Source organism: Phalaenopsis equestris, unplaced genomic scaffold, assembly GCF_001263595.1.
Source record: "Phalaenopsis equestris unplaced genomic scaffold, ASM126359v1 Scaffold000840, whole genome shotgun sequence".
Lineage (NCBI taxonomy): Eukaryota > Viridiplantae > Streptophyta > Magnoliopsida > Asparagales > Orchidaceae > Phalaenopsis > Phalaenopsis equestris.
Genome location: NW_018165280.1, coordinates 5296817 through 5310539, shown reverse-complemented (window position 1 = coordinate 5310539; position 13723 = coordinate 5296817). Strand labels below are relative to the sequence as shown.

At 33.6% G+C, this 13723-nt stretch overlaps 2 protein-coding genes and 1 pseudogene across 14 annotated transcripts in view; 2 read left to right on the top strand and 1 right to left on the bottom strand.

Annotated features, from left to right (window-relative positions):
- Positions 1-208: 208 nt before the first annotated feature.
- On the top strand, positions 209-10053 carry LOC110031761 (U3 small nucleolar RNA-associated protein 6 homolog). 2 transcript variants are annotated; one of them, XM_020735144.1, is made up of 8 exons: positions 209-451; positions 1382-1911; positions 2099-2758; positions 3271-3711; positions 4223-4392; positions 4637-4820; positions 5152-5245; positions 9833-10053. In XM_020735144.1, exons 2-7 carry the CDS (start codon positions 1477-1479, stop codon positions 5236-5238), a joined length of 1977 nt encoding a protein of 658 aa, XP_020590803.1. In that variant the 5' UTR covers positions 209-451; positions 1382-1476; the 3' UTR covers positions 5239-5245; positions 9833-10053. The 2 variants fall into 2 exon arrangements, with proteins under 2 accessions (XP_020590803.1, XP_020590804.1); XM_020735145.1 differs by lacking the exon at positions 9833-10053 and adding an exon at positions 8519-8605.
- On the bottom strand, positions 8433-9262 carry LOC110031578 (annotated as a pseudogene).
- An 875-nt stretch (positions 10054-10928) lies between the features above and the next one.
- Positions 10929-13723, top strand: part of LOC110031759 (DNA mismatch repair protein MSH5) — a 101136-nt gene continuing 98341 nt past the window's right edge. For all 12 annotated transcript variants that reach the window (XM_020735132.1, XM_020735133.1, XM_020735134.1 and 9 more), the window contains exons 1-2: positions 10929-11103; positions 12079-12110. In XM_020735132.1, coding sequence (XP_020590791.1) covers positions 11077-11103; positions 12079-12110 — 59 coding nt within the window. In that variant the 5' untranslated portion in view covers positions 10929-11076. The remainder of the gene's footprint in view (positions 11104-12078; positions 12111-13723) is intronic.

Here is a 13723-nt window from a genome sequence, read left to right as displayed (position 1 = left end):
ATTATTCGAAATATAAAATAATTTAAAATAATTATATATAAAAAATTAATGATATTTTAAAAAAATAAACTTTATAAATTATAATATATAATAAATTAATAATAATAATATATTATTATTAGTTATAAAGATAATATATATTTATATAATGTAAGTTTAATAATTTATATAAGATACTGTATATTATAAGAAAAACCCTTCCCAAAATCGCGAAGCTTTCGGGTTCGGCCGCGTCTCCCTCTTCGAGTCTTCTCCTTCTCCTCGCAAAATCGCTAAATGCTTGCAGCCGCGAGAGCTTAGGGTTTGCTTTTTGTGTTCTTTCTCTAATCTCTGCTTCTATTTGTCTTCGATATAGTGTCTTTGTACTCGGCGAATCGGCGTTGGCTTGACTGCTCGGTATTCTTGCTTGGTTGCTCGACATGCTTCCTTGATTGCTTGTTTGGCTACCGAGGTATTATCTTTGAGTATCTTTTCTCTAATATTTCATATTTATCTTCAGGTTCGCCTCTTAGCTTAAATTTTTATCAATTTCTTTTAGATTTATTTAGATTTTGTGAGTGAAACCGAGTTTTTGAAATTTTTGAAGTGAAATCTTGCCAATAGCCTGTACATTTAATTTTTTTATGGCTGAGATATGATATAAGGCTTTTGCAGTGAACTGTGATTCAACTATTGTGCATTTGTGATGTGATTCGGTTGTTTTGCTGCACTTATTTTCATAAGACTTTTTAGCTAATATTGAAAATGCTTGATTCGATTTTTCCTGCATTTGTGCTGTGATTCAGCTCTTGTGCATCGAAACATTGGAAGACAAGAACAATGGGCAAATATTAGAGTAATTTTCATCATTAATGGTAGAAACAGACAACATTAAGACTTAACAGTTGATCTTTATATTCAAATAGTTGAGAAAAATAGTTATATTGCATCACTTTAATTTGTTAAAGCATAGGGTGAATGGCTGTCCATTTATAAATTTCTCTTATTGCTTAAGCAAAATGACAGAACTTGTAGTGAAATATAAGAAAAGATACATACCTTAAAACTTTCCTTGTGTGATTGCCTTCCTGAATCTTACACTTTAGTATTGGCCCAATTCAAAATATCTACATCAGTGATATCTTTCCATTTGTTTTTGAAATTTTTGGGAGTGAAATCTCACATATTGCATCTAGATTTGATTTTTTTATGGATGAGATATGATATAAGGGCTTTGTTGTGAAGTTTGACTCGGCTATTGTGCACTTGTGCTGTGATTCATACATGTTAACCATCAATTTCATTCAAGTTTGAGCATTTGTGTTGTGATTCAGCTATTTCCTCTAAAAACCAAAAACTGTAGGATTTATTGAAGTTGTCATTTTTGCTTTCTTTTTGGCAGGATTTTGGTTAAATCCTCCTCAAAACGTGCTTCCAAATAGTGGCACTTCACCACTAACCTAGTCGGATTCAGAGCTATCGTGTTCATCGGCAGCAATGGCAGATGTAGTACACTTCCGCCTTGAGCGGATGGCCAATGAGCTCGATGATCTAGAGCGGCGCGGACTACTTGAACGGGACAAGATCAGCGAGATTGTTAAGCAACGCCGGGAATTTGAGTACAGGCTCCAGCGACCGTCGCCTCTGAAGCAGGACTTCTTGGCCTACATTGAGTATGAAAAGAAACTTGAAGCCTACAGGAAGCTGAGAAAAAGAATGATCGTCCGCCAAATGCAGGAAGAAGCGGATGAAGAGGAGGGAGAGAAGAAGAAGAGAAGAAAGAAGTGGAAGAAGTCATTCTCGGACTATGCGGGTGTTCTCAGAATTTTGGATTTGTACAGGATGGCAGTGATGAGGTATAAAGGTGACTTGGGACTTTGGTTTCAATACTTGGAGTTCTGCAAGGAGAGGCGGCATGGGCGGATGAAAGAGGTATGTTGACTTACATTTTAGCCCTTTAATATTGCAACAAAAAAAAAAACCTAGGTGCAAATAAATTCTCCAAGTAGTGTATTTTGCACTTATATTTTTTTTTAATTAAAAAAAAAACTGTCGCTTAAATAGTTTCATTGATTTATAACTTAATTAAACCATTAAATATTAATGTAATTTTTTGCAGGCACTAGGCCAAGCCCTTAAACTTCATCCAAAAGTTTCTGGTCTTTGGATATATGCAGCAGCGTGGGAGTTTGATAAGAAGTTAAATGTTGTTGCGGCTCGGGCTCTGATGCAAAGTGGTTTGAGGGCTTGCCCAAAATCAGAGGATATGTGGATTGAGTATCTAAGATTGGAGCTTACATATCTAAACAAACTGAAAGCTCGAAAAGAAGCTCTTGGAGAAGATTTACAAACATTGGAACGAGGTGGTATACTGGTTAGGCAGTGGAAAGAAGACAACAAGGATCTATTTATGTCTCTTGATGCTGGAAATGATGAGAAAAATGACAAGAAAGAATCGGATTTAGAAGAAAATCATGCGGAGAAACAAAATTTATTTTGGCAATTAGGTTTTATGGTTCTTGAAGCTATATACCATGAAGCAATAAAGACTATTCCATCAAGTATTAGCTTGCGAAAACGGTTCTTGGAGGTATTAAGTTCCATTGATTTAGCTCACTCAAATGAACTTAAGATAGAGATATTGAAAGATCTCAAAAGAGATTTTTCACATGATGAACAGTACTGGGATTTGATGGCTAGAATACAGCTTTCTGATGTTATCATGACTAATGAGGAAGATAAACATGAGGTTTCATCCAAGTTAAATCAAGCTTTTCAAGTGAGTTGTCATGTTCTTCATTGTTGTCTTTTGCATTTATTTTAGTTTTTTGTGTCATTTTTATCAATGTTACATCTGCATTTGTTTTCGTTCTCTCTTGTATTGCTCCCTTTTCTTCTTCTCCCTCTCATACACTAGCTTTTGCTACATACATGCTTAAATGAAGGAGTTGACCATGAAACAGAGAAGGTGATAGGTGAATTGGCTTTTTATTGAATCCCATATTGTTAGTGCTAATCATGCATGTTATTATGTCTCCACTTTATTTTTGTCAAAAAAAGTTGTTTTTGGGAAGCTTCCATATAGTGGCGCACTACCTGTCTGCAGATACCCATCTTATTAATATTTGCATATTTTTTATTTATAGATTTATGAGCGATTCCACGTTATTAGTCTTGAACCTGTATTATTGTCATTTGATACTTGTTAATTCATCAATACTATTTTCTTAGGCATACTATCTTTCACAGAATACTCTTCTGACAATTACTTGAATATTGTCAAATTTACAGGTTTATGAGGAGGCGTTGAATGTTTTACCATCTGTCAAGATGTTTTTCTTCTTTGTTAAGTTCTGGTCTGATGTGACATGCCCTGAGAGTATGATGCGTAAAGTTGGACTAGATGTTTCAGAGTTCAGTTTGTTTCTAAAGAAGGCATATGAAAAAGCTGAATCAACTGGTTGTCTTATTGAGGATCTTGCTTGCCTGTACATTTCATTCTACTTGCAAGATGCAAACTTAGAGAAAGCAAGAAAAATGGCTGAAAAGCTTTGTAGTGGTAAACTTTCAGAGGCTGCCGCTGTATGGTTGCTGAGGATTTCCATAGAGATAAATTGCCTTGCTGATAAAACTTCTTCCATGAGTAAGGACGATCTCGACCACATCTTTCAACTCCTTGAATGTGTGCTGAATAGGCTACCTCTTTCCAAAGCTGAAGGCTTATGGTTCTTGGTACAATGCATAAACTCTTTTTTTTTATGTTTTTCTACTGTTCCTTTCTTTTCTACTCTGTAGTTTTTTCTTTTATTATTTTGCCCATTAGTTATCATAAAATATTGATTGATTTTGTTACATAGACATCATTTTTTTTGTGTAATTCTTTCCTACACTCATTTGATTTCTATTGTTTTTTGGTTTATTGTGCATCCTTTCATGTTAATGCACTAAGTGATTTCCATATGGTATGAGTAACTGCCTTTTAATATTCAATATTTAATAATAATAATAATAATAATAATAATAATAATAATAATAATAATAATAATAATAATAATAATAATAATAATAATAATAATAATAATAAACTTGGGCTTACATAAAGATGATAGAAATTCATTGCTAAAGTAGGCAATCATAATGAATTTGAATTGATTAAGAAGGAAAATTGGTTGCACGGGAGTTAATTTTATGCATGTTAAAAAGTTAACCTTTTGCCAGCTTCTTATTCCATCTTGCATTGTAGGCCTTGAAGGTTTTTTCATGCCACAAAGCTTATTTTAAACGGTTGGTGAAGATTTTAGAGGCAGCATTAGCCAGATGTAGCAGTAGTTGTGAATTTTCAGTTCCTGCTGCTGTTGTGGATCGAACTCTCCAAAGGGATGGTATTCTACATGCAAGAGTTCTTTACAATCGGTAAGTTTTCAGTTATTTTATTTGATAATTTATAGGATTTTATCCTTTCTTAATTCAATGTAATTGATATGATTACATCTATCTATTTTTATAGTTCGCCGGCAAGCATGTAGCAAAACACATTATTCAAATTTTGTCTGACCACATTTTCTCACCCATAGTCAATGCATTATAATATTGAAAAAATCCTTATATTGAAAGGAGTGTTTCACTGATGATGTTTATATGTTATGCAAACATGCAGATTTCTTGCTTTGCCTCATCCAGGCTTGGCCTTTTTTAAGCACTGCATAGAGTTTGAGAAAAACTTAGCTTCTTTTGGAGATGATACTGCTTTGCAGAATGCTCGGAAGCTATATGAATCGGCTCTTCAAATCTATCGCGAAGATAGGAATCTCTGGAAAGATTACTATTCCATGGAGATGAAGGTATGCTTCCTGTTTTTGCTTCATTTTATTGTTTGACACATGCCACTTAGATATATATTTAGGAAGATTTACATACATACCACTCAATTCTTACAGATTTCACACATATAATGCTTAAACTTCAATTTTTACATACATGCCATCTTATTTAAGAATGAAAAGGGTGTATTTCACTTTTTAAAAGTTCAAAAGATAGTTTTTTTTTATGTGATCTGAAAGATTTGGGTAGTATAAATATAAAATGTAAAATTTAGGTATTATATATATAAATACATAGGAATTGGGCATTATGACTTTAATGAGTTTATATTTTCACTTAAATTTATTGTAGATGGGAACATCCGCAACAGCAAATGCTGCATATTGGCGTGCCCGAAAAGAATTGAAGGACACGACAGGATTTTGTCCACCAAGCTAATTTTGATGTTAGTTACACTTTCTTGTGGCACTCAAAATTAGTTTTTTGATTAATTTGGTCATAATTTATGTTCTATTATTTTTTGTTTGGTTGGCTATTGGTTATTGCAGTCTACTTGGTTCACTAGGGGGGTGAAAGCAGATTATTGTTGCATTGTATTTTTTATTTATTGTTGCAGTTCAACACATGCGTTTCGATTGAGTCATTTTATGTCTTATGTGGTTGGCGATTCCTTCTAGTTTTGTAATTGGAGATTGATGGAGGCATATTCTTCAGTTTGTTCATTGTTGTTTTTTTTTTTGGCATGCAAATAATATATTGATTGAATAAAAGGCTTAGTCCGATTGAAAGATTGATGCAATTTTTATTTTTTTGCTAGCATGTAAGGACAACAATGGTAAAGGAACTTTGGTGACAAGAAAATTTTTTTTTTTTTCAGAAGCTACATAATGAGGTGCAAAACTTTGAAGGCCTCGTTGTACGCCCATAATTATGTGGGTTAGGTTAATCAATAAATTAAATGCTTCACCAAATTTAGAAGGTGCCAATCACAAAATCAACTCATCGTTCATCATTGTCATGTATAGTTAGAAGAAGTCCCTAGTGGTGATAGCTTGCATTTGTTCCCTATGATAGTTAAAGAGCTTCAATTACTGTGGGAAAGTTGCAATCCTTAGCCATTTGATGCTAAATTTAAATTATAGATGTTCATATTTTTTTAAAAAATGTTGAGAACATTTATGGTGGGATTCGCTTGGCTCATAGCACTTGTTTCTCCACCAGTCTTTTTTACATTGTCTTATTATTATTTTACATTGGTGAGACTAAAATCAAATTATTCAATTGAGAAAATGACGATTGATTTATTTTGTCAAGAAAAGTTTTCGAGTTAAACTAAGATATTCATTCATAATGAAGTTGTCCAGGGTAGTCATCACTGTATGAAGATTTTGACAATATTTTTAAGAGCAGTCAATTCAAGAAATCACTAATCCTTTCTTAAAAAGTTATTCTATCCCAATCTAAACAACATTAAGAAGCATGTATTCCACCAAGTGAGATTTGCTACATGATTTTTTTTTTTTATATCCTTTGTCTCCTATTGAGTGTCATTTTCATTTAATTCTAATAGATTTAGATTATTTTTTATATAATATGCCCAAATCTTTTTAGGTGTACCTCTGCCTTTCTTAACATAAGTCAAATATAAAACATCTGCTCTCCTAATTGGATCATTAGATGATCAACGTTTAATGTGTCAAAATCATCTAATATGGCTTTTACTAAACTTGCTAGTCATTGAAGCTATACCAACCCTATCATGGATATATTCATTTGGCATTTTGTCTCTAAGTGTCTAGCTACTCATTCACCTAAGCAATTTCATCTCAACAAAATTTAATTTTGTTTTATGCTTATCTTTTAAAAGTCAACATTCTGCATCATAGAGTACTGTAGGTCTCACCAACATCTTATAGAATTTCTCTTGGGAGCCTAAATGACACTATTTTATCACACAATAGGCCCGATGCATGCCTCCACTTTAACCAACTAACTTGAATTCTACTAATAACATCCCCATCTATATTACCATCACTTTGAACAATTGATCCAAGATATAAAAAATGTTTACACCTTTTGATAATTTGATCACCCATATTTACAACTCTCCTACTATAGCTAATACTAAAATAACATTCCATGTATTCAATTTTATATCCACTCAAATGAAAGCCTTTAAGACTTCAATGTGGGCCTCCAAATAATTTCTATCCCAGTTTAATCACTAAAACAAAAATCTATATTGAATTTTGTTAGGAGGTAGGGTACCGTACGTTTGTGAGTATACATAACTCGGCAAAAAGACATTGTAATCAGAGAGAGAGAGAGAGACGGATCAAAAACTTTTGAGAGAACCTTATAAAATATATTAATTTTCAATCTCCAGTAAGCTATAAGGAAGTGGCCCTTCAGAGGTTCCCTGTTATTAGATTTTAGTGAGATATAGAAGGCAATCTTTATAGTGGAAGGAAAGGAGGACCCCCATAGAAAAGGCCAAAAAAAAAAAAACACATGTTTATCCTTTTTGCTCCCATTTTTATATTTAAGGGTGGAAATTTGAAAAATAATTTAAGCAGTACATTTTGCGTTGTATGTTGTCTTTTTCAGATGCCTTGGTGGAATGATTGTGATGTGGATGTTAGATATTGTCGATTGATGTCAGATATTGCCAGTACGGCAGTCGCATTTGGTATATGGGTGAAAAGATAGAATCTCAAATATCGGGTGACACTTTTAATAGGGAATTGACGGATGCCCGTACTAGCAGAGATGATGACTTCCTCGGGTAGCTGCCATAGTGCGGTGGGTTAAGTTAACCACTCGAGAGAAATGAGAGCTATCGGATTGACAGACAAGCTCGATTCAACCACTTTAATAGGTAGGCTCAATTAAGTAAAAAAGATATTTAGCAAAAATTCATATATATTTATATTTTTGTATACATTCTTATATGCTCACCTTTTAATATAATAAATTGAGCTTACCGAATTTCAAATTTCATATATATAAGTGATTGCAATCAAATCAAGTCTTTTAGCCAAATTTTTAGCTACCTTTAGAATTCAGGTTGTTGTGAAGGAGATTATGAGATGTAACTATTTATATTGGGCTCTCTTTATAGATGTTGTGTCTGGGAGTTGAAGTTATCTGATATATCATAATATTAAAGAATCACACTAGAAAAGTGTTTTTGCATGCATTCAAAATTAACTTTAAAGTAATTAATAATCATGCTGAGTATGAGATTATTGTAAAGACTATACACTCTGAAGTGGCTAATGCCACTTCAAAAGAATTGACTAATCATTGTTTTGTTTAAAAAGTGGTAGAGAGAGAGAGAGATAATAGGAAATACATGAGGATAACAATTAGGCAATTGTGAAAGTTAGAGCTAAAAGGAGCATGCTAGTCAGGGAGTTTAAGAGATCGAGCGATAGAAAAGAAAGCGGGCTGACAAACAAAAGAGACAAAATGAGAGATTGAGGGATTAGGTGAACGAGAAGCAATGTTGACTGATTTAGTGAATAGTGAGCAGCACAATAAATTTAGAACATGCAAAGGAAGCATCATCTAGAATTGTGCCAAGCATAAGCATGGTTAAGACTTTTCTTCTCTTTTAAAAATTTTATATTTCAAGAAATGAATTTTATAGAATTCAAATGCTGAAAGAAATGCATAATAAAATAACCTGGAAGCAATTTGCATATCTCATTCTCAGGGAAATCTGAATAAATATCAACGTGACCAAAAGTTGAAGAAGTGCATGAGCTTCTAATGAGTTGCCACTACTTGCATAAATGTCAAGGCTATCTAACTTTGGCTTCCAATAGTTAGCAACTGCCTTTGCTCGCTCTTTAATTTCATCCGTGAGCTTTTGCCCATTAGAAAGCGTCTCAGAATTCATTATTAAAGAACTTAGAGATTCCATCAGCATGATGTAAGTTCTGGCATCCTTCTTTCCATCTGATCCTATAATTTCTCCTGAATAGAAGTTCTTCAAGGAATCCAACACCAGGCTAAATGGATTACTTGCAGCTTTTAACGAAATTGGGATCTCTTCACAAATGGAGGCAAGATTCTTTCGATTGTCCGAAGTGTACTTTTGGAACTGTTCTACATCCATCTTCTCACACAATTCCGCCAGCAGTGAATGATGTTTTTCATCTAAGTAATTACTTTCCACAGTTGCTTCATCATATAGGTCAGATTTGTCAGATTTAATAACTGTAATATCTGATCCATGTTCAACACTGCTCTTTGGAGAACTATTAGTTGGAGTAAAATCAACTAATGCTGGTGGATAGTTCCGATATTTTTCAAATAAGGTAGACAGAGCAGCATCTCGTTTCTCTTGCAGCCTCTCTAGTGCGGCTTGTTCCTTGGCTACAACCACAGCTTCTCTCCTTTCTAGCATTTTTTCAGTCTCTGTTACTTTACTCTAATAGCCTCTTATATTTCTCCTTGAATAATCGATTGCTCGGTATTCTTCCTTTGTTGCTTGTTTGGCTTCGTTGCTCGGTATTTTTGCTTCGTTACTTATAAAAGGCTTTTGTTGTGAAACTTAGTTCGGCTATTGTGCATTTGTGAGGAGATTCATACAAGTATAATCCTTTGTGTTGTGATTCAGCTATTGCCTCTGGGTCAGTTTTTTTTAAAAATGGATGACTATGAAGAATATTATGCTTATTTCCTTTTGTTTTTCAAAACGATAACACATTTTCGCCGAAGTTTTTTTGGACTGTATCAGTTGGTTGTTTATTGTTCAGGGCATGCGTCCATGTGAAGCCCATGAACAAGGATATATTATTCTCATTTTGTCAAATTCTAATGTGTGGTTTTATGAGAAATTTTATTTGTGGGAGAAAATCTTAGGGCATTTGTTTTCCTTTCATTGAGTTGTAAAATACAAAATAGCTGTGCATATGTCAATGATGTTCATTTTTAATATTTATCAGCATATTTATAATCTCCATTAATCTGTAATATTCCTCTCAAAATATTTCTATTTAACAATTTATTACATTATAAATAGGCAAATAGCGAGCATCCCTTGGCTAAAGCTCTAGTGGAGTATGCTAAGACGTTCAGAAAAGAAGAAAACTATGCTGGGCCCGAAGCACAAAGCTGCATTGCTGTCACTGGTCATAGAGTCAAAGCCATAATTGGAAACAAAAAGCTCATAGTGGGGAACAAGAGTTCGATGTTTGATTATTATAATTTGTAAAAATGATGAATAAGTGCATAATTTATTTTTAGGGATTTATTTTGTAAATTTTTTGCAAAACAATATTAATTTTTTTATTGCGGAAAATTTTGTCTTCAATTTGCTCTTGTAACTTTTTTTTAGTTAATAAATATCTTGAGTTTTGTCTCAAATTTGCTATTGAAAAATTTTACATAAAATTCTTATTTTATATTAAATAAATAAATATTATTTCAATAATTTTATATTCTAACGAGTCATTTTTGAGCCGAATATTAACAAAAAAAATATTATTCAAGTCGAACACGAACACGCTACTCACGAGCAATTTCGAACGGGCCGAACACGGGCCATGCCTTCGTTTACAACCCTAATTCTATCATTCTCATATTAGCATTATCTTCTGTCTCTTTCTAACTTCTTCCTTATTCACTAACTAATACCTAAATAATATTTAGGGGCATTTACATACATACCAACTAATTCTTATATATTTACATATCTAACACTTGAATTTTACTTTTAAAATTAATATCATCTAAATCTTTTATATCACATCAAAAACTTTATCATTTTAATTTTTTAAAAGTTAAATTAACATTTTGTATAAATAAGATGATGTATATTCGATATTAGAAATGTAAATATTCAAGAGTTAAATGATATGAATGTAAATTTTTTAAATAATCTTTCAGTGTAAAACCTGTCTATTATTCGAGTTTACGTGCAACCCAGGCATTGGCACGAATAAACACCCTCTAAAAAAAAATTATTATATTCAAACTCCGAACGTAAATTATATCCCCAGCCAAGTGAAAATTTTTGACATGACAAATGGGCTCACATTCTTTTAAAAATCATCTATAATCAATATATTATAATGAAGCCCACACCATGCCAAAATGCAATATGCTCTTATGTAGAATTCGACCGAAGCCAAAGCTGTTCTGTGTACTCAACGGCGCGCGAAGACTGAAAAGCGAGGTGCTTGTTTTTAGGAACTCGTGTAGTACATCTGTTTTCCCGCCTATATATAGATATCAGAGCATGCTGTAGGAGGCTGCTGAGGGAGTATGGAGGAAGAAGCGGTGGAGACGCAGGTGATTACATCAATGCCTTTCCGTTCCGTCATATATTTTTCCCATTTTCACTAAGATCGATCTCTTTCTAAACCATCTCTAGCGAATCTCTCTTCATTTCGTGTTGATAGGTTCGATTCATTTGTTTGCGGGTTTCTGTGGGAAGCCTATCCCGTTGTTTCTGTGCTTGTCATCTCCATATTCAATTTGCTTGTACGGACAGCTTCGGTTGTGGCTAGGAATTCCATCAAACGCTTATTTGTTTGATTATACATTGATTTAGGCTTTTATAGTTTTTGTCATCGTTTTATGGGTATTTAATACGAGCTTCGTGAGCTTGTGATCATGATTTTTGATCGCAACTCTTGTTGAGAGAAATTCTGTTGTCATTTGCTGCTGATTTCTTTGGATAGTTCATTTTCTCATTCCGAAAATTTCATCTGGTTTCCTGGTCGTGTGTTGACTGGATATCTTGGCATAATTATGCTTAGAAATTTTTATTTTAGGGTTGAAAAGACCGAAGAAAAGGATTTTCAGTAAAATATATTAACAAGAATAAACAGCTACTATTGCGAGTTTTTTGCAGCACGTAGGTGTTCGTTTGGAAATTTGATGCATAAACGTGTATGGCATATAGCTTTGCAATTATCAACTGATCCTTCTACTAATGCGGCATAACTGTTGGCGCTTATGCTGCTGCTAATGCAATGAGCATTATGGCTCAGAACTATTGAATAATTTAGTGAACAGCGGACAGGGAGGAAAACCTTTTATTATTGTTTTTGATTCTGAAGTTTTAATAAAGGTATCGTAAATCTTGGCACATGAATTTGCCGTTATCAGTGTGCTTTCTTAGGTTTTATCTTTTGCAAGAGCTGCTTCATTATGATATAAAGGGCTTAATTGTTTGTGAAGCTGCACATAATTGAATGCAGCTTATTGCCTAGTTCCTGTAAAGTTTCTTGTTTCATCTTCTATTCTTTTTTTTCCATACAGGTTTACATGGCATGCATTATGCAAGGTCACAGGCAAGCATACCTCCTTTAAATTCCTCTATGTTATGCATGTAATTCTTACGGAATCATCCACAAGATTTGAAATTAACATTCTTTTTCATAATATAATTAACTTGTATATTGTTGTCTAAAGTCTTCAACATAGACACATGTTCAAACACTCCCCAAAGTTTGCATTAGCAGGAGCTTTTTGCCTGTGTGTGTGTGTGTGTTTATGAATCTTTTATAGAGGGAATGTGATTTCTCTTGACCATTGTGTTTTAATCATAAAGATTCCTTTAGAATTGATGGAGATAGAAGATAAAATTTATGAGTAGTCACCATTTATTTGAATAGGCTTCACGCATAAGTGAATGGTGTACAGACATTGATATGAAAATATCAAATTGATGGAGTATCTTTGGAAATCATTGAAAAAAATATTAAATTAAAAAAAAAAAACCAAGATGAAAAAAACAGAATTTCCAATTCAAGCAAAGAAAGAATGTTGGGTAAAAAAAGCAGAATTTCCAATACTAGCAAAGAAAGAATGTTGGGTCAAACATTTGGTGTAGTTGATTGATGAAAATTTTGAGCAGGCTTGTTGAACAAATAATAATTGCAACCAATGAATTTTACATCCTATTTACATATATTTTTGGTGAAGTTCAGTAATTCTGATTTCTTTCATGAAGTTTAGCAATGTATCTCATTGAAAGCAAAATGCGCGGCTAAATTAGTATATTCATATCAGTAAGCATTGTGCTAAAATCCAATCCGATAGTCCCAACTCATATGTGTGTTGAGAAGCATATTATGAACATTGAAACATGCATTTATAAAGAAATTAGTAGAATTTGATCATTATATCATATCATAATCATCTTTAGTCTGATCTCAGCTATTTGGAACTGGCTTAATGAATGTTTATTCTTTCTTTTATTATAGTGAAGTGTAGCATGAGTTAGTTTTATTGTGCGCAAAGATTTTTTGCACACCTTTTAACTCCATGAACCTTGGTCTATCCCTTTCTCATCTTAAATTTTCCACAATAATTTTGTCTCTTATTCAGCCGTAACCGCTGAGCAATCTGACCCTCAGTCAAGGAGAGAGAGAGACAGAGAGAGGCTTCTATTCAGGCCACTTGTCCCCCAAAAGCAATGAAGACTGTGCCCCGACATTCTGAGATTTCTCGTATAGAGATTCACCAGGACGAATATCAAATCGGATTCCAACGTGACCACCCCTGACTATATCGTTGATACGTAGAACTATGTTCTCGTCAAATCTTTGACTACATCGTCACTATTTATTCAAGGCTGTTTAACGCACATTGGATTGGTTTCAGAAGACTAGCAGACGCAGTTATGCCCCACCGAAACACAACCTACGGATTATCTAGCTATTTGCTACATTTCTCGTTGGTTTTAGGATTTATACGCCTTAAACTGCTAATCAGTTGAGAAGCTATCATCCACCACCTTAACCCATCACTTTCATACAATTCTATCATTCATGACTGAATGGTATGATCCCTTTTTAGTTCACCTCAACACCATCATCAAGCCAACCCACATCTAGTTCGCTTTAGAGGATACACTCTATTTCCCTCTGATAGCTGCCCAGATTAAGTGGATTGAACCGCT

Coding starts and splice junctions, on each gene's coding strand:
- LOC110031761 (XM_020735144.1), top strand. CDS start 1,477: ATGGCAGATGTAGTACACTTCCGCCTTGAGCGGATGGCCAATGAGCTC. Junction 1,912..2,098: donor GGCATGGGCGGATGAAAGAG/GTATGTTGACTT, acceptor AATTTTTTGCAG/GCACTAGGCCAAGCCCTTAA. Junction 4,821..5,151: donor ACTATTCCATGGAGATGAAG/GTATGCTTCCTG, acceptor AATTTATTGTAG/ATGGGAACATCCGCAACAGC.